This window comes from Gallus gallus, chromosome 1, assembly GCF_016699485.2.
Source record: "Gallus gallus isolate bGalGal1 chromosome 1, bGalGal1.mat.broiler.GRCg7b, whole genome shotgun sequence".
NCBI classification, from domain to species: domain Eukaryota; kingdom Metazoa; phylum Chordata; class Aves; order Galliformes; family Phasianidae; genus Gallus; species Gallus gallus.
This window is the reverse complement of record NC_052532.1, coordinates 102,617,045-102,639,636: the sequence shown is the minus strand read 5'-3', so window position 1 is coordinate 102,639,636 and position 22,592 is coordinate 102,617,045. Positions and strand designations below refer to the sequence as shown.

Sequence of the window (22,592 nt, the reverse complement as noted above, 5' to 3'; positions counted from 1 at the left end):
GATGGCAATCACTGACTTACTTCTCTTACAGAAAGGATTCTGAGTGAGACTACAGCAAACTATTTGACTTTTTAACTTAGCAAGAAAAAAAAAAGATGGATTTAACAAAGATATGGCCAGTTTTCTTACAATGAGCTTTTCTTCATTCAACAGCTTGATATGAAATTAAACTTGCACAAACAGAACAAGGAGTTCTAGTGTCTCTATAATTGAAACATATGCAAGGAAAAAAATAGTTCAGCAACAAGACCAGCACATCTTGCAAGCTCTATAAACTAACAAAATTGCCATGGCCTTATTTTACTTCTCAAGCTTTACATGTCATGTACAAGGTACCAAAGAACCATGCTTTCTTCAACAGATAAAGCTGAGGTAAATCTTCTAAACATAGTATAAACAGTAATTCTACTTTTGAAAAAGAGTACAAATAATTTAAAATGTACTGTTGAGTTTATATTTTATGTATATAAACATTGTTGCATTATTCATATCTAAGCCCCTAGCTCTACAGCAGGCTTCTGAAAACTCTTTGTTGGATAGGAGTGCAGAGCTTTCAACAGTTTTTTGCAAGTTTATGTTTGAATGTAATTTCATTTTTAAAAAACCTTAAGAAACATGCACTGTCAATTTTCTCTGTCTCCAGTTTTGTTACGCTTAACTTCCTTAAAAACATAACTAAATGTTGAGAATTTTCTGAAGAAAAGCTGTTCTTTTTTTTCCCCCCGAGAAAACATTATTTTCCTCAAAAGGACAAAAGTCAAGAGCGTCCTCTTTCAGTCATTTTCCTAATGTTATTCCCGAGGAGAGTTGACAGCTGTGCAAGAGAATGACATATTAAGCCACGAGTCTAAGCTTGTAGTACTATACCTGTAAATTCACCGTTGTAGTAAACAAATGAAACTTCTTGGGACTGGATTTTCTTCCATTCTATTCTTAGACTCATCCCTTTTGAAAATTTGTGCTTGCAACTAAGAATAGCCTCTAGAGAGGGAAAACAAACAAACAAAAACAAACACAAAAGAACAAAGAGCAAAAGAGAAAGTTAGAACTTTCAGCATTGTGTGCAGTGCACATTCAGGTGCCATGACATTAATATTCTCCTTTAAAAGAGTTTGAACAGTCAGCAAGGGCTGGATCTATTTCAAATGACGTCACCAGACCTTCTCCAGATTTACACAAGCACAAAGGAGAAACAGAAACTAGTAATTTCCCCATAATTCAGTGGCCTTGAGATCAAACTTCAGATGTTAGATGAGCAGAGATTCCATACTACTATCCTCATTTTACGTTTCAATATTTTTGTCAGTGAACAGACACCTTTAAAAGGACACTCTTCCAGTTATTATCTGTACTGACTCTGAATTCATTATCAGTAGTTTACCTGTAACAGTGCAAATGAAAAACACACTAGTAATTTAACTAGATTAAATATTCTAAGTAACTTAAATATTTAGGTACAATTTCATGTTGGTTATTTTAAGGGTACGTGGAAGATGAGCATGTTTCATTAAGATTACCCAGTCAAGGATCTTTTCAGTGCAAAGGTAATAGCAATACAAGGGTAGCAACAAACTAAAACAAACTAACTGGCAAGTAGGAAACCCAGGGTTGGGGCAAGGGAAGCAGGTAGGCCAAGGGCTGTGACAGTACTCAGGAGATCCGTGAATGTGTATGTGTTCTTCTGGAACCTAGAGCGTTGTATGAGCACTTTCACCAGCGAACTCCACTCTCCAAAGAGGAGGAAAGAGGCTTAGTTGTCTGCACTTCACCTTAACAATATTACATGTCAGTGCAGCTGAAGGCAGCACTTCAACTTTGCTGGTTTGCACATGCATCTCTGAGTTGCACACAGAACCTCACTACTGACTGAATCTGCAAATGAGAAAGCCCGGGTGAATAAAATTAAGTTCAACACAGTCAAGTGCAAGGTTTTGCAGTTGGGCCGGAGGAACCCCAGGCATCTATACAGACTGGAAGGAGCAGTCCTTGAGCATAGCCCTGCAGAGAAGGACCTGGGGGTCCTGATGGATGACAGACTTAACATGAGCCAGCAGTGTGCACTTGCAGCTCGGAAAGCAAATGGTATCCTGGGCTCCATCAGAAGAGGGGTGGCCAACATGGACAAGGAGGTGATTGTCCCTCTCTACTCAGCCCTTGTGAGGTCCCATCAGGAGTACCATGTCCAGGTCTGGAGCCCCCAGTACAAGAAAGACAGAGAGCTGTTGGAGAGGGTCCAGTGGAGGGCCAAAAGATGATCAGAGGGATGGAGCACTTCCTCTACAAAGACAGGCTGAGGGAGCTGGGCTTGTTCAGCCTGGAGAAAAGAAGGCTGCGGGGTGACCTCATTGCAGCCTTTCAGTACCTAAAGGGAGCCTATAAACAGGAGGGGAGTCAACTCTTTGAAAGTGTAGATAACAGCAGGACAAGGCGAAATGGTTTTAAGTTGAAGGAGGGAAGATTGAGGTTGGATGTCAGAGGGAAGTTCTTTACAATGAGAGTGGGAAGGTACTGGAACAAGCTGCCCAGAGATGTTGTGGATGCCCCATCTCTGGAGGTGTTCAAGGCCAGGTTGGATGGGGCCCTGGGCAGCCTGGTCTAGTATTAAATGTGGAGGTTGGTGGCCCTGCTGTGGGGGGGGGGGGGAGGGGGAGGAGTTGGAGATTCATGATCCTTGAGGTCCCTTCCAACCCAGGCCATTCTGTGACTCTGTGATTCTGTGAAAGCAGCACATGTATCCCTCAGACTGGGACAAAGACCCCTAGGACTCCAGATACATAGAGCTGGGCTCCTGCAGCTAGGCAGAGGGAGTCTCCTACTTTTCTTGAGTAAAGAAGGTTCAAAAAACTGCTTACATTTCTGCCCATCCAATCAAGTTTCCCTTAGTTATGTACAACAGGCACCTCCAAATATTACACAAAGGCTGAGATTTCAAGAATTACTGCTTTTTACAACAGTTGCCATAACAGGGTAGGAAGCAGAACAAAATTAGCATCTCTTACAAGGAACAGGTCAACCGTTATTTTGTATTCCCTTGCAGCATGGCATGAGCATATGCCATCTCTAATATGCAGCCTGCATCATAATAATTGTGGTCTCTGGTCAAGCCTATAGACATGGTGGGGGAACTGAAGAGGGAGAGAAGGCATGACAAGCTGTACAGGAGAGTTATCTAGACAAACTCAGCATTTCAGTAATTTCATGTCTGTGGAACAGCATGCTGGAAAATGTATTTATTTTCTTCCCTTCAGTAAATAACTCTTAAATATTAATAACAATTGCCTGGATTCTTTCCTCTGATACTGTCTCCAACTACACATCTAACTGTGTCCGAATCTATTAATAAGTGAAATTTAGTATCTCTCAGGATCTTCTGTGAAAGAAACAAATACAGTATTGATCTTGACTTCTCGTCTTTCAGTGTAGGCCAGAGCATCACGTATCAAAAGACCTTGTAGTTTTGGCAATGCCTGTCTGGCTTATGGGAGGTAAATATCTACTGATAAAATGTACAACCAGTCTGCATTAACCAGCATCTTCATTTCCAATCTCAGCAAAAAAAGCTGCAGGGTGATCAAGAGGTACCAACAGATCCGCCCATTCACCCTTTAGACCTGCATACATTTCCAACGCACTAGATTTATGTGTTTGTTGCTCTCTCTGTTTTAATTAAAAATATATATATTTGTTAAAAGTAAGTTTGGTTAGTTATATACATAACTATACTATATAATTTTACATGTGGCCCAGGACCATTCCTCTGCACTCAGTGCAGCCCAGGCAAGCCAAAAGGTTGGACACCCATGCTTAGAGTTTCATCTCCCAGGTCTGTTCTGTAAAGAAACAAAAAGCTTCAAAGGGGTCAGGCTGGTAGCCCCTAGGGATCTCTCATGGGAAAATAATGTTCATACTTCAAAGAAAAAAAATGAGACAAGAGGGCATTATTTGCCAGAAACATGTTACACATGCACTGGCTGCTTCCAAAAACATGCCGTGCACTCAGGAAGCCTGAGGTTCCTGACTTCAGGTTGAGTAGCTGGGTGGAGGCTTCCTGAATCTTAAGATTTGCTGAAGTTTCCTTTCCATTCTGTTTTTGTATCCTTCTAACAAAGAAAAGCCATCACTCAAGCTCAGTTTGCTTTTGCTACTGACCTTGTGACTGCTGGCTGGTCCCCTGTGTTGGTCTATATTGGCTGAGCTGTCTGCATCAGCTGAAGTGTTCTCAGCTTAACAAGTCACCTCTGTCTTGAAAGAGCTGCCTGTCTCGTGTTCCACGTTTTTTTTTCTCTTCAGAAAAGCCTAGTATTGATGCCCTCCCACTAATCTTATCCAGAGAAAAGGTACAGAAAGGGAGCGGTGGAATGCACACAGAACAGAGAAAACATAACAAAAGCCTTCCTTACTTACAGTTTTCTTCTCCTGCTTTTTCCCATACTAATAGAGTCACTGAGAGGAATTTTCCAGAAATGATCTACTTGGTTTTCATTAAAATAGACCTACAGGAAGCTGTTCATCAGCAGAGGCTCTACCAGCCCAGTAGGAACCCTCAGGGATCTTGGAGAGGTCTGAACAACATTGGCTTCGGATTTATGTCTGGTTCAAGGCAATTATTTGATTAGTTCTCCTCTACAGTAATAGGAATTGGAAGTGAAAAGAAAAACACATTTCAGATCAGCTGTGTTTAGACTAATAGCTAAGTCTATCTGCTCCTACATTCCCTTAGTGCAAAAGAAGTAAAAGTTATGCTCATTTCTATGTTAAACTGATCTCACTCTCATACAAATACCAAAATAACAAAGTGCAAGCCACGCGTATGGGTAGGGAGCTGGCAGCTTCAGAGACCATTCAAATACTTCATTACCTCATAGATGAATAAAGCCTCAACAAAAAAAAACTCTTTCAATTCTGAAATTCCCATCTCTCTGCATTCCAACCAAGTACAGTGAAACAACAACAAAAATCCACACATACTTACACACTACTAGGATATCTTTCTCATCTATTTCTCAGCTAACATCAGGTTTTCTTCCCTGCCTTCTTACCTTCAGTAGCTGATTATTGGAAATCATTATCCACCCATGATAAAAGTCATGATAAAAAGTATCCATTTAAGACAGTCATTAAAGTTACTGCCATTTTTAAAATAGTTGCTCACTTACAGCTACCGACAACAGAGAGAAAATAATGGTAAATTCACTAACTCCTCACATCTCCGTTTAAGATTAATGATTTTCTTATCCATCAGCTCACAGTACTTTATGCGGAAGGAAACAAAACCAATGTTACAGAGTGGGCTATCAGGACTGAAAAACAAGTTACAAGAACCACGGAATAGGTGAGGTTGAAAAGGACCTCTGGAGAGCATTTAGTCCAACTCTGTAAGCAACTGAAAATGGAGACAAAACAAAGATTACAAGAGCAGCCAACAGAGAGAGTAGGATCAAGACCACCACCCTCCCCACTGCCCAAGGAAAAAGGAAGACAATCTAAACTGCACAGCTTCTGTCTGCATAGCTTACATATATTTATTACATATATGTTTTAATCAGAGCAATGCATATACTATACCTTTAAACTCTTCTGCTTTTACATTTTTATTATCTGTTTCAATAGCAATTCCAGTCACCTTATGATCTGCAAGAGGACAGAAAAAAAAAGGCAGTTCAGTGATAAACACTTGTACTTTTCTTTAGAGTTTCAGCAGTTTTTGAGACTTCCTTACACAGTACAGGTTGGATATTGACTGCTAAGCACTTGACTAAGATTTAGAGCGTGGCTGGCCACATGGGTAGCCTTGAACAATTCAAATTTTCCTATGACCTGGCATCTGTAGAAAAAAAAACAGTAACGTTTCTCTTTAACAATACCGTGGTAATATTTACACACAAGAAGTTCAATAGAAACAGTAGGTGTTGTTTTATACTGGGGCAACATCTCAGTCTGTTTTTAATTCAGATGACTTGTATCAACCTGTGAGTGTATTTTCCACTGTATTTCTGTTATATGGCAGGCTTCTTTCCTGAGTACCACAAACTGCTTATCCAGGTTAACATATGTGCAGTAACCAGCAAGAAAGTCAAGAAAGTACTCTAGTCTGCATTCCCTCATGATTCAGTGGTGTTCCCACCCTGCAGGAACAACTAAATACATTTCTTTACACGGGTTTATGTTAATATTTATTTCAAAAGCATCTCAAGTTCCAGAGGGTTTAAACAAGTTTTCAAGACAGTATGGACACTCATCTCACACTCAATTTCCTATGTCCACATCAGCCACTGAATAACTGCTACAGAGGGTATGAAAAAGTGAGTACAACTCCCCATCACCAATATTTAGAAATACGGCTAATTAAAAATAGGAGTATAATCTTATTTTAAGTGATTGAAACTAGTCCAGCTTGACCTGCTATTTGCCTCTTGCACACACAGACCTCCTTTGTTCAAAAATTAATTTCCCATCCCTTGTTAGGCATATCTGGGATACCCAATGCTGTTCTGAAGACATGAACAGATCAAGAATCCCTTGCTTCTTATTATCTTCTTTTGGTTCTTCATTACTTCTGTCAAAGTGTGTTCATCATTTATCATTGCCCTGAGACTGTCTGGCTTTCAGCTATGAGTACTCACAGCTCTGAGTTAGGATACCATTTTCTTCATACAAAGATACCATCCATGAGTCATCTCTTGCTTTTCTTCCCAAGATCATTCCTTGTTGTTCAAGCCTGGCACTGCATACTCCATCCTCCATCTAAAATGCTCCTGTGGGCCCTCCTCCATAATTCTTTAGTACTTCTCCAATTTCCTTTACAAATACAGATTCTGGCATATGAGTATCCTTAACCATTGTGGCTGTGAGTCAGAGAGCAATTAGAATAGCTATTTGAGTCTGCACCACTACAGCAGAGGTTCAGTTGTTCCTTTCTAGTATCCTGTTGAGGTGGGTTGACCTTAGCTTGCTGCCTGTCATCCATGCAGCCACTCTCACTACACCTCCTCAATGGGACAAGGAAGGAAAGTAAGATGAAAATGCTTGTAGGCAGAAATAGAGGGGGATTGCTCATCAATTACCATCACAAGCAAAACAGACTCAACTAGGGAAAACTAATATCATTTATTGACTGAGTGGTGCAAAGAGAATAGAGAATGAGGGCTGCAGTCAGTCATAACAGCTCCTCTCTCTGACAGTCCTTCCTCTGCACACTTCTGCTCAGCTCCAGTGCAGGGCTTTCCAATGGGCTGCAGCTTACTTCCAGGAACATCCACTTGATCCCACCATGGGCCCTCTGGGGCTGCAGGGGCAACTATGCTTGGGCACCTGCAGCTTCTCCTTCTCTCTGCTGGGTGCCTGCAGGGCTGTTCCTGCTCCCCTCAACCCTCCCTGCTGTGTTCTGTGTGCCCTCTCTTCCCCAAACTGTCCCTGAGGTGCCCCAGGGTGGCTGTTGGGCCCAGCCATGTGTTCGGTACAGGTCAGCCCAGGCCTTGCCTCACACAACAGTCCCACAGCCTCCTAACTGTGCCTCAACACCAGTACCCCAGCACACCTGCACTACTACTCAGAGCTGCTGCTCTCTAGGTATCTCACTGCCTCTCTCTCCCAAATCCAAATGCATGTCCAACATTTCTTGTTTCTCAGAGAATACAGCTTCACACTTGGGATCATAAAGTGAATTTTCCCATCTGCAGATTAACAAACGATGCAAATTCATGTGCAATTATCCTGTCCTCAGTATGTCTTAATCACCTTTATGTCATCCCAGAATAGTTATGGCAGAAGTTTATAATACGAAAGTAAAATACAAAGCGAAGATTACAGTTTGAGCAATGCCATTTATATTCCCTCAGATTACAGAAACAGCAAAAATATTTCCATTACAAATCATGCTTGCAAATTTTTTCCACTCCATCAAGAAAGGAAACTTTCCTGTTGGACTTTTAGAAAAGTGAAACAGAACAAACTGCTAAAAGAGCCCCGAGGAGAGCAGAAGAGGTAACCCCTCTTCTCCCCCAGCACCTCCCTAAGTAACAGCTGCCCCTGCACCTACACACATAGCCCCAGCTCTCTGACTTTGCCTAAGCTTGGCCTAAAAATAAAGGCTGAAATAATTCTCCTTTACATCTATTAAGCCCTATTTAGATGTATGGAAATAAAATTAGCTTTTACTTTTACCCAAACCTGTTTCTAGAACAGTTAAAAAAAATAAAGTGTCCCATAAGCCAGTATGTAAAAAATCATGTTCCTACTGAAATAACATCTTCCTTCATATTTTCATGGTAGGTGGAACATTTTGTTTTGAGGGCCAACTTCAGCTAACCTTGAGTAGGAAGCATTTCTAGGCCCTAAGCGTGTGGGTAAAGTCATTTATAAATTATTGGCACATCAGCCTCCTGTCTGCACACAGAATAACCTGAATGCTATATGACACACACCATTTCATAAACGTGAAAATTCTCTCTTCTGTTTAATACAGTGACCATGAAGGACTCTGACCTGCTTTAAGTATTCATGAGCTAGAATACGCAATTGGAAATAATGTTTTATGACTTCTGGAGCAAGATCGTGTACTTACTTATATCTGTGGAAGTTATAATGAAATTACTCTGTGTACTTTGTATTGGAAGTTTGCAATTGCACCAAGTCTGTATATTTCCTCCTGGATCAAGGGATTACAGTCTACACAACAAGTCTGGTATGCAATGTAACAGGTAAAAAATATTTTGTGAGGAAAAAAAAAAAACATAGTCAGCATGCACAAAGCCCTCCTTGTCACACACAAACCACACATGTACATGCCCCTTTTCAGGAAACACTAGCATCTGAATATTAAGGTGGCGCAACTGAAAAACAAACATACCCCCCCTATTCCATGGGAGTAACTGAATTTGTTTGAAACTAGGCCCACAAAATGCAGTTTCCATTTAATCATCATGCAGCTGTAAACTGACACTAGCTGGAGGAATCATCAAGGAAGAGCGCATTAGTCAAACCAAATCAAAGGAAACCGTGGTGCCTGGAGGAAATTACACGAGAACACAATCAAAACAAAGTAATAAGTACAAGAAAAAACGTAATCTTGTGGTATTTGTTTTGCCAAGTTCTAAGTAGCAGGTGGCCAAGAACAAAGATGAACAAAGGATTTCAAAGGATACTGAAAGCTTAGGAAGTCCAATGTCCCAAGAATAAAGAGATAACACAGACAGTTCTCTTACAGTACTCCCCAACAGAGAACAGGAAGGCAACCGTTATGAATTCAAATGACACCTTGTGTCTTGTCACGGTCACAACAACATTCACGTGTCATTCAGTGCTTGTGTTGCCATATTTTTTCCTAAGTGAAGTAGCCCATAGATGGCATAGTCCATAAATGAGAGACATAGGTGAAGAAGCTACTTAACTTCAGATAGAGTTTATCACCTCAGAAGAGGCTAACTCCTCTGTTGAGAAGGATTTGGGGGTCCTGGTAGACGAGAAGCTGGACACGAGCTGGCAATGTGCACTTGCAGCCCGGAAGGCCAACTATGTTCTGGGCTGCATTAAAAAAGGGGTGCCCAGCAGGGAGAGGAAGGTGATTGTCCCCCTCTACTCAGCTCTTGTGAAGTTCCACCTGGAGTACTGCATCCAGGCCTGGGGCCCCCAGTACAGGAAGGACATGGAGTTCTTGGAGCAGGTCCAGAGAAAGGCCACTAAGATGATCAGAGGGCTGGAGCACCTCTCCTATGAGGAAAGGTTGAGGGAACTGGGCTTGTTGAGCTTGGAAAAGAGAAGGCTCCAGGGAGACCTCATCGTGGCCTTCCAATACTTGAAGGGAGCATATGAACAGGAGGGGGAACAGCTGTTTATGAGGGTGGATATTGATAGGACAAGGGGGAATGGTTTTAAACTGAGACAGGGGAGGTTTAGGTTGGATATTAGGAAGAAGCTTTTCACACAGAGGGTGGTGACACACTGGAACAGGTTGCCCAAGGAGGTTGTGGATGCCCTATCCCTGAAGGCATTCAAGGCCAGGCTGGACGTGGCTCTGGGCAGCCTGGTCTGGTGGTTGGCGACCCTGCACATAGCAGGGGGGGGGGTTGAAACTACATGATTATTGTGGTCCTCTTCAACCCAGGCCATTCTATGATTCTATGTGGTCACTACCACCAATAGGCTACCTATCTTGCTCATGGTGGTGCTGGCAGGCTAGGCAATGTTAACTGCAGTATGCCAGGGCTGAGGCTCACCACTATTCCTAGACACATTGCTGTCACCAGATGAGTGTTTAAGCAGCTTTTGTCTTCCATCAATTCATGTGGTAAATGCTAGCCTCCAGTAAACATGCTGGAAAGAGCTTGAGACTATTAACAGACTCTGCAACTGCAAGAATCTCCACAGTGTTTGCCAGAACCCCGGGCCAATTTCAGAAACCAGTGATTTATGAACCAAAACGTAGCCTGGACTAAGCACAAACCCAGCCCCACTTACAAAATATAACAAACATGGCATTAAGAGTTCAGACTTTGGACAAGGGCTAGAAGAAATTAACAAGCATCATGGAAAAAAAAAGAAAAAGCTCAACTTATGTCTCTCATTTATCTTGAATATTCTTGAACCGTAATAATAATAGAACAGGATTTACTTTAGGAAAGCTTATCTGTTTTACAAAAACAAAACAAAAAACCCCCAAAACAACCAGAAACTACCCTGCATACCTTCTGCCACTGAAAACAAATATGAGAGTAGTCTCATTTGCAGGGGAGTCTGTAGAGTCTGTCTAAATCCAGATGCAGACAGTAACTTTGTATTTTACTAGGCACGATGTGACAACGCAAAGCACAACGATCCAAGGAAGAATGCATATTTTGGGGTTGGCAAACTAACGGGGTATAAAACACCAAAAGAACTCATGGGGTTTCTCAGCCATCCTTTCGCTTATGTGGTGGTAGATGTCAGCACCTGTTATAATGTTTTGGAAACTGCTGGACTTAAGTAAGTTCGAGTCGTCCAGGCACCAGAACCAGTGGGTAATACATACAGCGCCTGAGGGTATCTTAACACTCCATGGAATACGTGGCAAGACTTTAAACACTCTTCTTGGCTAGTTAGGAGACAGTCCATACAGATGTTTCTAATCAAGAAAAAAAAACCTAGGGATTCCACATCACATACATATGTTATCCATGCTTCAGTGGCAAAGGAGGTATTTCTCTACTGGCTTGAAGAAACGGCCTTTAACTAAGTTAAGTTTTTAATACTTTGTTAAGAAAAGCTGCTCCTCAGTAAGACACAGTGCTTGTTTCCTGGCACTAGAAAGAAGTCCTTTAAGTTGTATCTGTGGTGCTACAGTCTCAAGCTGAGGGAAAAACATATTTTCAGTAGACAGCACTAGAAATGCAGTATCTTGATCTTTACTCTTGGGAATGATGGGTACATAAAAAGCAGCAGCCTTTTAGGTACCCAGAAGAGACAAAGGATAAGGGGATGGGGGGGCGGGAAAAAAAATCAACAGCAGTGTAATACAGTCTAACTTCTATGCTTCAGCACAGACTGTGAATTCCTACAGGAAGTGTCTTTTCCATTACTAGATGAATAATCCCAAGAACCTTGTAAGATACTTGCATTTGTGCAGGCAGATACCCGTTAGCTTTCTCTCATTCTCCCTGACCCACTTTCCTATACACCCTTTCCTAATTCCTGACAAATCTCTTATTCATGGAGAAATTGACTAGTTTTACAAAGCATGGGAAGAAAAAAAAAAAGCCAGCTAAACCCAACATTTGGTTTGGCTTCTCTTTTGGAAGAGAAGCTATTACAAATTTACAATTCCAACTCTACAGCTGAGTAGTAATCTTACATACAAAAACTGACCTTCCCCCTGTTCCCCCAGAAACCCCAGAAAGTTTCCCCAAACCCAAAGGTATTCTCCCCTGTTAGAGACCAGGCTCAGAGCCACACACAGTAGAATAGTCCTCCCCTCTGCCTGCTCTCCTGAGCAAAGATATTCATTTGAAGCTTCTAACAAGGCCAGCATCCAGATGGTAGGGTAGTTAGAAATACAACATACACACACATCACATGTCCTGCTGAGTTAGTCATCAGGCACTCTCTTCATCCTTTTTCACTAAAAGATCTCAAGATAAGAAGTGCTATTTTATTTAGATGTAGCATAAAAACTACAGCAATTCTTCAAATTCATGTTAGAGAAAGTATGTCTTTAATCAGAGTCAGCAACTCTGCCTTTGTGATGGAAATCACGTGAGAAGCAGCTTGGAGAACCATACTACATCCAGCTGGGAGCTGCTCCCTAGGGGACCAGAAGCTTTGTCAATGCAACTAAGAGCAGGATTTCTACCTGTATTGAAAGCTGGCGTTGGATGGTCTGAAGAGCTCTCAATCTCGCAGGGGTGAAAAAGCTCTTTTGTTGTATTGCCTCAACTACAGAGCAGACTAGAAATGCAGTTCTCATTCAGGATGCCAGCCTTGGGATGGTTTAATGCTTGGCTTTGTGTCTGTGCTGTTCAGTGCAATCTGAAAGGCCAGCACACCAGCTGATGTTGCCTTTACTTTTACCCTCAAGGTATTTTTTTGCTTAACGTGAAGGTCAGGAATAACAAGAGTACAGTTTTCAATTATCTTTCGTTACTAGCAGCAGTCCCGAGAGTTTAGGATCACATTCATGATCACTTTGGAGCACAGCCCCAAGGACAGCAGGCTGGCAAGGCAGAACTGGAAGTGCCTATTGAGGAGAAAGTAGGGAATAAAAACAAGTGGCATGGGACAAGAGAGGAAGGGATTATTTAGGTCAGTCTTTATGAAGAAATTGAACACCGAAGTTAATGAATTCCAGAGAATACCAAACAGCCTCCAAATTGCTTTCAGTAGTCCCAACACAGATTATTGCGTGACAAGGAGTGGGAAATTAGAATGTATATGCTTTTAGAGATACGTTATTAACCAAACAACTATTTACGGCTCTCGTTTTCACAGCGGCCCCACAGAGACCTGCCTCCAAGGCCTGCTGCCCAGAGCCCGCCAGGCTGCGCACTCGGGTTGCCACAGCAACGCGGCGGCGGCTCAAGGCAGCCTGCAGGCGCGGGAAGGCCCGGTGCTGCGCCCACTGCTGCCTATTGCAGCAGGCATCAGGATGCCGAAGGCTTGTGTCCTGTGCCATTGTGTTTCAAAAGACCGTTAGGAGAGACGTCCACTCCCACAGCCTCTTGACTGCTGCTGTCCCACGCACCTCATGTAGCGCGCAGCAGCAGTGAGCTGAAGAAACAGATCTAACAATTCAGCAAAAACACTTGTCTGTTCAAATACCTAGAGAAGTTCTCATAGCGTGATGACCGAATTCACAGGACAAAGCCGAGCCCCCACTGCAAACTGGCATGTCCGTCTGAAGTCAATAGTACTGGGCTGATTTACATCAACCGTAAAATCAGCCCTGAAACACAAGGGAGCTGGGAAACAAGAGAAAACAAACAACTCCCTCAAAAGAGCCACACAACCATTTGGGCTCTCAGTTCAAGACAGAAGTTCCATGCTAGTTTTCAGAGGTCTGCACAGCGCTCGAGTGACTTTTGCTGGCACTGCTAAGCAATTTCAGAAGGATAAATGCTTTCAAGAAGTCGGGTCATATATAAACCTACAAATACACTTCTAAAAGAGCCTGAACACAGATTCAGTTTACTTTCCAGCTGCACCAACCAGTTATGATTCCAGGAAACACCACGTAGAACCGGAGTTCCTGCTTGCTCAGAACCAGAGGAGTAACTGAACTCCCTCACAGAAAGGTCATGTTTCTAGATCCCAGGAAAAACATCAGGTCTCTAGGACTTCAAATCTTGGAAGCATATACATTGTTCTAGTAAGGAACTGCTTCCTCTCATAAGTAGTGTCATCCATTTAAGCTGGAATCAAATTTCTTGAGCAGCCTCTGTCCCTTCTCAGGTTTAAAGCATTTTTTTTTTCTACATAGGACTTTTCAACACCTTTTTGAATAATCTGAGCATTTCTACAAAGCTCTTTCACTGCAGAAGATGAGTAGCTAATAAGACATGTCTTCTGAAGGTAAATAAGTACCAAACTAACCACAATTGGGCACTGCAAAGAGATCCACAGTAACAGGTAGAATCGCTAATTTGATCAACCACATCCAAATCTTTCATTTTAGAAAAAATTAATAATCAAAAGCATTGCCACCTTATATCCTCCACTGAAGGAAATGATCAATCTGAAATCTGTAGCTTAAAAAATACATTATTGTCTCAGAAGCAGACATTCACTTAGAATATACTTCTGTACTAATGTGGAATGGATGCAAGAACAGCTCCTCACAGTAAGTTTTTAAAGAGGGCTTTGCACAGGCTTCTTTCCATTCAACTTCTGCTGACTTTGGAACAAACTATGACTTCATTCTAGCTAGCGTGTCCATTAAACAAAAGTGTATATACATAAGAATCTTTCTAAAAACAGTAGGATACTCTTTAAATGGAAATGTTAGTTTTGTGTAATGCTTTGTGAATTCAGGATTTCTGAGGAGACATTTTCAACAGCTGAGGGTGAGGTGTCACTTGACTGAATTTCACTTGAACTGTGAATTTTAGGACTGCATCTTGTTAGTGATCAGAAGCACTGGAGTATATAGCAGCTTTTTTTCCTCACAGTGCTACAGACCAGTTTCTTTGCTAGTACGAGCTGCAAATACAATGACTGCTTCTCTCCCAGCCAAAGAATATGGTGATCTCTTCCAAATCATCTGCACACAGTTTGCCAAATTAGCTCATCCCACTTTCATTCACACATGATCCCATAATACTGCCAAGTTCACTCAACAGTCTCCTCCTGCCAGAAGCATCTAACAGTTATGTTTGATGGCTATCACTTTCAATCAATATTGTGGTTTACAGTACAAATACATGCATATCATGTATCAAGAAGAGCTAGAAAAAAAAACAGAAGATGTTTTGCATGTTAGAAGATGAAGAGTGATTAGAAGAAATCCTCCGGAAGGTAGAGCTAAGAACAATAGGTCACAGTATAGTAGGTGCCAAATTTTCCTCAAAGGGAATGAAGAGGGTAATAACAATAATAACCACTGTGAAGTCTTCATCTCATTAGAAGCAACACAAGCAAAAAAACATATGTGTATTCAGATTAGAAAACATTAGAAGAGCAACACTGTAATCTTACACAGGAAACAGGAATAAACAGAGCAGCTCTGTGCTGTATTTATTTTTAAAATCAAGTGTACATGTTAACTCAGTGATCATCACAGCTCTTCCACAGAAGGGATGTCAGGAGCCACATCCTTGAGAATATTTGGGAAAGGTTAGCTAACAAGCAATTCAGCTGCTTTGCGTCACAAGGGCAAGCTTGGGAAGCAACCTGACATTCACAATTCACTAGTTTGAAGCTTCATGTAACATGATTTGATTATCTTGTCAGCAGGTATTTAAACTAAGAAAGCACCAGCTGTTTCACTGTCACAAAAAAAAGTCACCAATCCTGTAACAAAAAACCAACCAACCAACCAACAATCCTGGAGAGAGAACAACTGCATGGAAGACAAATAATCTTGTCATAATTCAGAAACAAAACTAATTCCTATTTTGATGTGTTCCTGGTAGTCATTATTATTATTTTTAAGCCATTAGATATTTTTAGAATTAAAAAACAAAATAAAAATCTTTTTAATGATATCACCTCCTGGCCCACCTTTTCAAGTGCAACTTCAAAGATCCATAGAAGTCTGGCAGTTAAAACAGCCATATAGAATACGTAAGATAAACTACTCACATAAGACATATATAATTAAAACTTAGGTATTACAGGTCTAAAATGCTTGCTAGAATCAATGGATTAACACATTTCATGAAATCATGACTTCCAGACAGGCATAAATGCTTTTTTAAACTACTGTTTTGTTATCTGCTTTGCCTGCTTTTGACTTCATTCTCTATCACCAACTGTTCACAAGATATGGATATTTTATGACTTCACATGACACTACATTCACTTAAACTTAAGTTTTCTTTAGAAATAAGACTAAATAATAGCACTTTGTAGTACTCAATTCAGGTTAACTAATTTCAGCTTAAGGATTTCTTTTGAGAAAGGTACCTGAAGAACTGTTTAAGCACTGTGCTGGCATGTAGGTTATACAGGCAGACGCATACCAGAATAAGCACTGTGATCACATGGAATCCAAACCAAAAAAAGTATTCAGAGTTCAGATCTAAAGCCACATAACAATCTATGTTAGTAAGAAGAGGATCTGACATATTTACATATTTATTTCCACTGTTGTTGCAGGTCTGCTCATCTTGCATTAAGACTGCATGGTACCATCAGCAGAGTTAGGAACGGTCAAGAAGCCAAGAAAGGGAACAAGATGGTCTGTTGAATAATAGATAGTTACCTGCATTTCTCTCCTATAAGAGGAACTCATTGCCATCTAAGTTTAGCTGAAAGCACACTTGTTAAAAGAAGCCGATCAGCTTTTATGCTTTATGTTTGAGTGCCAAGTTATGTTTTATGGCAGCTAAGGATGAGGTCCCTTACAAGGCAAAATGAATTATTCTTTCACACGCACACACACACAAAAAAAAAAAAAAAGAGTATCCACTTTTGGGCTGACAGATATGCAACTCCTTATAGCCAAGTCTACTTATACCTTCCACTTAACCAGTTAGCCAAGCCCCTTGACACACTTAGCTGTAGGAATTTTTTTGGATACCATCCGCCCACCCTTTACTTTCCCATCCCAAATGAGAGACAGCTAAAGGTCATGAATTATCTGCTCTTCAGTCAGCACAATTCAGAATTTAAAACAGATTTCATACCACGTTTCTGCTTTTAAGACTTTGCCAATATGGATAGGGCTCCAAAAAAACTACAGGGATTCAAATGCAGCATTCAGCAGCAAAATGATGCTGTAATTTCTTCTTCTTCTTCTTCTGATTTTCAAATGATTAGTCCCATCCCAAAACTGAAGAGTAAATCCTAGGTTACTAACCTGTTAACACTGGAGATACAATTGCAAATAGTATGCCTGTAAGCAGGGCTACCAGAACTCAAGTCTACTTTTATATGCACTTATTGGACACAAGCAACACTGTTAGTTCTACTGATACTATTGATACTCTTACTCTCCTTGTATTCATGCAACATGAAATAATTCAGTTTCAAAAGAAAGACAAATTCCTTCCTACCCCCCGCTGTATTTTGTTCAGCGCTTTTAACTTCTAATCTCTGCTGGAAGCCACAGATATTGCATCGCTTCGGTAATGGACAAAAGGTCTGCTCACTGCCCAGCCTACTCTCCCCCACACTGCTCTTCTTATTTGAATAAAATAAAGCACACATTGACATACAATTGTTAGAAGTGCCAGTAAGATCCAATAACTAGATGAAATTAAGAACTGTTGTGTTCACCATTTTATCAAATGCTAGGCTAGTCATAAAGACTGCTCTCAGCTTTCCAAGGTAATGTAAAACAATGTTTTTGTTTAAGTAGACGTTGTTGCATAGATACTCTGTTCAAATGCATTAACAGTAAACAAAGTATCTGCCTTAAATATTTATGACATTTTTGGAAGAAAACACAAGTTTTCTGGGATTTTTTTTTTTTTTTTTTTTTGGTGAAGACTATCTTGTAAGGAAGACAAACAAAAACTGTTCTGCTTTCTTGTTCCCTAAAAGGCATGGAGTTTGCTTTAACTCAATAGAAGCATTCTGCACCTGCAAGTCTCTCAGCTGTATATACGAGAAGCAGCCGTGCCCACTTCTCTATTTACATAACTTGGAAAAGGTTTTCATAAGCTTTAAATAAGTTTGAATGCTTATGAACAGATATCACTTCCTTACTCTCTCACAGAGGTCAGCACGTTCTCCCAATGGCTATTTACGTTAGAAAGCCAATACACACTGCAAAATCTGGACATGGCCTCAGAAGGAATGCTTTCACTTCCCCCTCTCAAAATGGGGGGCTAAAAATCTGAAGTGAAGAGCAACTGCATGCACTGTTAGAGAGCTGAGAACTCAGCAAGAGATACAACTGGAACGTAAATTAAGAGTCATAGCAACAGGAGCTGAAAACAGTTTTTAGTCACTATCTGTGTATACAGTGCTGATTCCATGCAGAAAAACAGCTTTCCCAGATGACTCTCATGCCCCAGAACATTATTTACTGAAAGGCTCAAAACCAAGTACATTAAGTTCTGAAAGTACATCAGAGCCACCCCTTCAACAGTGCTTGAATTGAACACACAGAGAAGAATTTTACCTACTTCTTACACTCAATACATTTTTGGGAGACTACTTTATCAACTAGCACTGTTTGAATCAAGTCACATCCAGGATGTAGATCTTCTACAGAAAAGGAAAAGGGGGAAAAAAAAAGTAGTTGACTTAAAATGGAATTATGTGAAGGCCTCTTAAGACTGTATGACAAGAAGGAAAAGCTTATGCTAACACAGCCTCAAGCACTGCTTCACAATGTGTAAGCATACTCTCACTATGGTATGCATCTGCTTACTGCTCTATACCTCCTATTCCAGGCAGAAACTTTTGATATTACCAGCAAGACTGGAGTCCCTGAATTTGTCAGCTTTAGTAGTCAATCCAATACTACAACAACAGCATCTTAAAAATCTTATGAGCTCTTATAATTACTAGGCTGTCCCAATCTCTCTCTTCCTCTTCTACATTTTCAACTGCTCTATTCAATATATAAACTTTGATTTCTTTCAATGTTGATTTACTTTCAGGACCTTTTCAAGTGATTACAACATATATATGCATTAGTAAACCACATTACACGTGGGAGGAACATTACCTTGGTCAGTTCCAAGTAGCAGGGGCATTCAGTGCAAGATACAGAGAAAACCTCAAATACTGACTGAAAACAAAACATTTTCATTTCATTCATTCATTCACATACAGATATTTACTGGTATTTAGCATTTATTTAATGTTTGCTTAATTCAGCAGTATTTAAAGAGTATTCAGTCACTGTTAGAAAGCATGTTTCTGACTTAGACTGCTACTGAGCACTCTCAGAAAAACTCCATTTCTACTGGGCCAAGCTGCCTTCCCAAATACAGACATGCTGCCCATTGTTATTAAATACCCAGGACAGGCTGATTTAAGCCCAGTTTTGGAACTGCTCACCACCAGCTGTCCAAACAGTACCAAAGATGCCCTGATACCTCATCATGCTCCCAAAAATCTCATCTGATGAAACAAGAGCTACAAACAAGAGCCATGAATTTAAAAGAGATTCCCATCTTCACGATTGACCAGCTTAAAGACTGGGAGAAGGGGCAGAAAAGTCAGTCTCAACAGCCAGTAGTCAACATTTACTTCTGTAAGCCATTTTTACAGACACCAGGTACTGAATCACAAAACTTAGCCATAACAGAAACCTAAACACAACTACGCAGTCTAAAATGTATTATTCAAGATGACATGGTTTGGGGTTTTTTTGTTTGTTTGTTTTTTGTGCCAGCAGAGCTACTAGAAAACTTGAGTTATGAACCAGGGCCTCCCAGGAATTCTCCCAATTCACACTGAGCACTCTAGGATAACTTACCTAACCATTTAAGCTATGAAGTATATATTAATTCAAGCAAGAGTCACTTTTCAAGAATGCACGTCCCACTGTAATCTCCAGTACTCTATTAAACAGTTTGCAAACAGCAAATACAGCTGTTATTCTTAACATTAGCGGGTAACAAAACAATTCCATAATCCATCGCTTCCCATTCAGACCATAACATGTTTTGTTTCCCCTTGAGCCTGACTCAGTGCTTTGGACTGAACTGAGTGCATGTTATGATGCTAATCCTAACATTTGGATGCTGCTCTCAGTCACGTGGTCTGATTTTTGGGTGGTCCTGTGTAGGGACAGGAATTGGACTCGATAATCCTTGTGAGTCCGTTCCAACTTGGGATATTCTATGATTTTAACAGAAACTAAGTAAATATCTATCTATTGAAACTTCATACCTGTCAGAGCTGTTCTTTTCATCTTGAGTCCGATCATTTCTTACTTTTTTTAAAAGTCAGGATCAAGTTGTTATCACAGTGCAGGTTGGATCTTCTTACTGAAAATGGCTGAGTTTTGAACTTCTTAAAATTAAGCATTCAGAAAGGCTTATTACTTTATTTTCCCATCATGTTCTCCCCTGCAAATAATCTCTGAAAGAAACTGCATGCCTCCTTTGATTCCTGTTAACCAGGAGGGGCTACAGTCTCACCAGTGGTTCAACAACTACTCCTGTTGTTATATTGCTTGCTGTTGTTCAGAAATGGCTATTTTTCCCTTCTTGCATCTCCAAAAACTCCTTCACCTCCCAGTGCATGCTAGGAAGTGACAAGTGAATGGGGCCAGATGTTAGCTGCCAAGCTTACCTTCTGCCAGCATTACAAAATAAGCACTCAAGTGCTCAGTGATATCCTGTGAGCATTAAGGTGACTTAAGTCACTGGAAACTTCTAGAAGAAAATGTGGCTTTGGAAATACAGGTGAGCACAAGCACACACAATCATCCAAGTATCGCTCCAGCTTCATTTTCTATCCCACTCTCCTTTCCCAAGCACTAGTATTCAGGAAACATATCATTTGTCTGGATTACAAAACACCATAATATTTGCTCAAAGCTTCCTGTGGTAGAATTACAGCAAAGTAAGGTACAACACTTTCAGAAAGATGTGGTAGGCTTTTCTGCAGAAGTGTTTTGTTAAAAGTGACAGTTCTCTGGGAATTAATCAGGATGGAAAACGACATGCCAGAAAGTAAAAACTAGTCTTAAAAAATTAGCCTTTCCTGGGAGGAAAAGGTGAACTAACAATAAGGAAATTGCCAGTAAAATAATTGACTTTCAGTTTCCACATAACATTTCCCTAAGTTTCCATCGAAGCATTCACCCAGCTAGCTATTAGCCACCAAACTAGAAAGGGATAACTTAACTGGAAAGGGATAACATAACACAACTAAGATAACTTACCAAGTCATCACAGTGGGGAAAAAAAATCTAAACCAACCAACAAACAACAGCAGTAAGATCATCTGTGGCAAGTAGTTCTGCTTTAAATTGGTCTGTATCTTCAGGAAACCTTAATTTAACCATTCTATATAGCCCTGGCAAAAGCCTGCAATGGCAAATATGAATTTGTTTTGATACAAAAACAATTTTATTGCTGAGTGGATGCTTAATAACCTTCCTTTATGTAAGCTTTTACACTGGACTGACCTCTATTATTGCTAGGAGAGAGCATGACACCAAATCCTACTTTGTCTGAGAGAACTGTTAAATGAGAATGCCAGTCGTAAGGACTCAACTATAAAGAGATCATCTTTAGAAACACTCTGAGAGAAAGATGACATTTTACAGTGCTGATGGAAACTAACTGAATTGTAACAAACTTTTAGATTCCAATTTTGGAGTTAAGTTACTAGTTACTGATCCTCCAAATGCAGACAGCCCAAAAATCCAACTCCCCACCTAAAAAGGGAAGCTTACTCACTGCTACTGCAGAAGATTTGCATGCATGTCACTGTCTTTAGTGAAAGAGTATCACTACTATTTACTCATGTGAAATAGAACGAGAGCTGATTTTCTTGTATAATAGCCATACAAGATGATTTTCCCATACTTAAAAAGAGTTGTCTTGCTCACGACAACCAGCACTTGGGGTACCCTTTGAAGAAGCCATATGTAAAAGCTGTCTTTAACAACTTCAGCTCGCTTCTTTAGAAACAGGTTTGCACAGATGCTTTCCCAATAACACCTGGAGTTAGACAGTGGCCTCAGACAAGCCTGGTAGCTCTAAGTTGTGAAAGATGATACCACAAATTTCAAGTCAGTCAACTAAAGAGAAAATATGAAGTCGAAGTTCAAGCACACATTCTTACTCATTTGTGACACAATCAGCCAATTTCTGTAGCAGAATCCAGCTGCCAGCATGCTGCTGCCAAAATAGTCTGTAGCAGGAAATGCAAATATTATATTATCACAAAAACAAAACAAAAAAAACTTGGTGTAATTCAGTTAAATAGCCAACAAGACGACCTCATCCAGGCTCAATTAGATCTGCTACTAACAGTGGTAATTTTAGCTCTCATTATCAATGCCATATGCCCTATTGTAGACACAATTACCAGAAGTACATGTCCTATAACATGAACAAAGAATGGCTGCAGCACTGAAGCTGAGAGAACAGGACCTTGGAGGCCAAGAAACAGTAAAAGCAAGTACTCCAACTTGAATACAATCACCCTAAACAGAAAAAGGGAACTGTGAATTGTGACTGCCTTGCAGTGATGGTACAGGTGCATTTCATGCTTCCTGTATGCAACGAGGAAGAGCAGCCATCCTCATTTTTCCTTCTGCACATCCAATAGCAGGCTGTAGGGGCAGTAATCAGAAGAAAGGATACCACAGAGCAAGCCAGGAACCAGCCCTCTGTGTCTCCTCTCTGCTGGCAGAAAGGAGAGAGACAAACCCTTACTAAACACTGACACTGCTTCTGGTTGAGTTCTCTCTGAAACAGAGATCCCTTCAAAGATGAGTTTTGAAGAAAATAGTGAGACTTTCCAATAAAGCTCACAGCCAAAGTTTC

General features: G+C 40.6%; 1 protein-coding gene across 6 annotated transcripts in view; it reads right to left on the bottom strand.

Moving 5' to 3' along the window:
• The window catches only part of JAM2 (junctional adhesion molecule 2), a 33,852-nt gene that overhangs the window by 7,830 nt on the left and 3,430 nt on the right, over positions 1–22,592 (bottom strand). For 4 of the 6 annotated variants that reach the window (NM_001397141.1, NM_001006257.2, XM_046940215.1 and 1 more), the window contains 2 exons: positions 5,566–5,631; positions 868–981 (listed from right to left, as the gene is read on the bottom strand). In NM_001397141.1, coding sequence (NP_001384070.1) covers positions 868–981; positions 5,566–5,631 — 180 coding nt within the window. Of the gene's footprint in view, positions 1–867; positions 982–5,565; positions 5,632–12,322; positions 15,021–19,977; positions 20,015–22,592 lie in introns of those variants that run through there. The other 2 variants (XM_046940221.1, XM_046940228.1) reach the window with 2 other exon arrangements.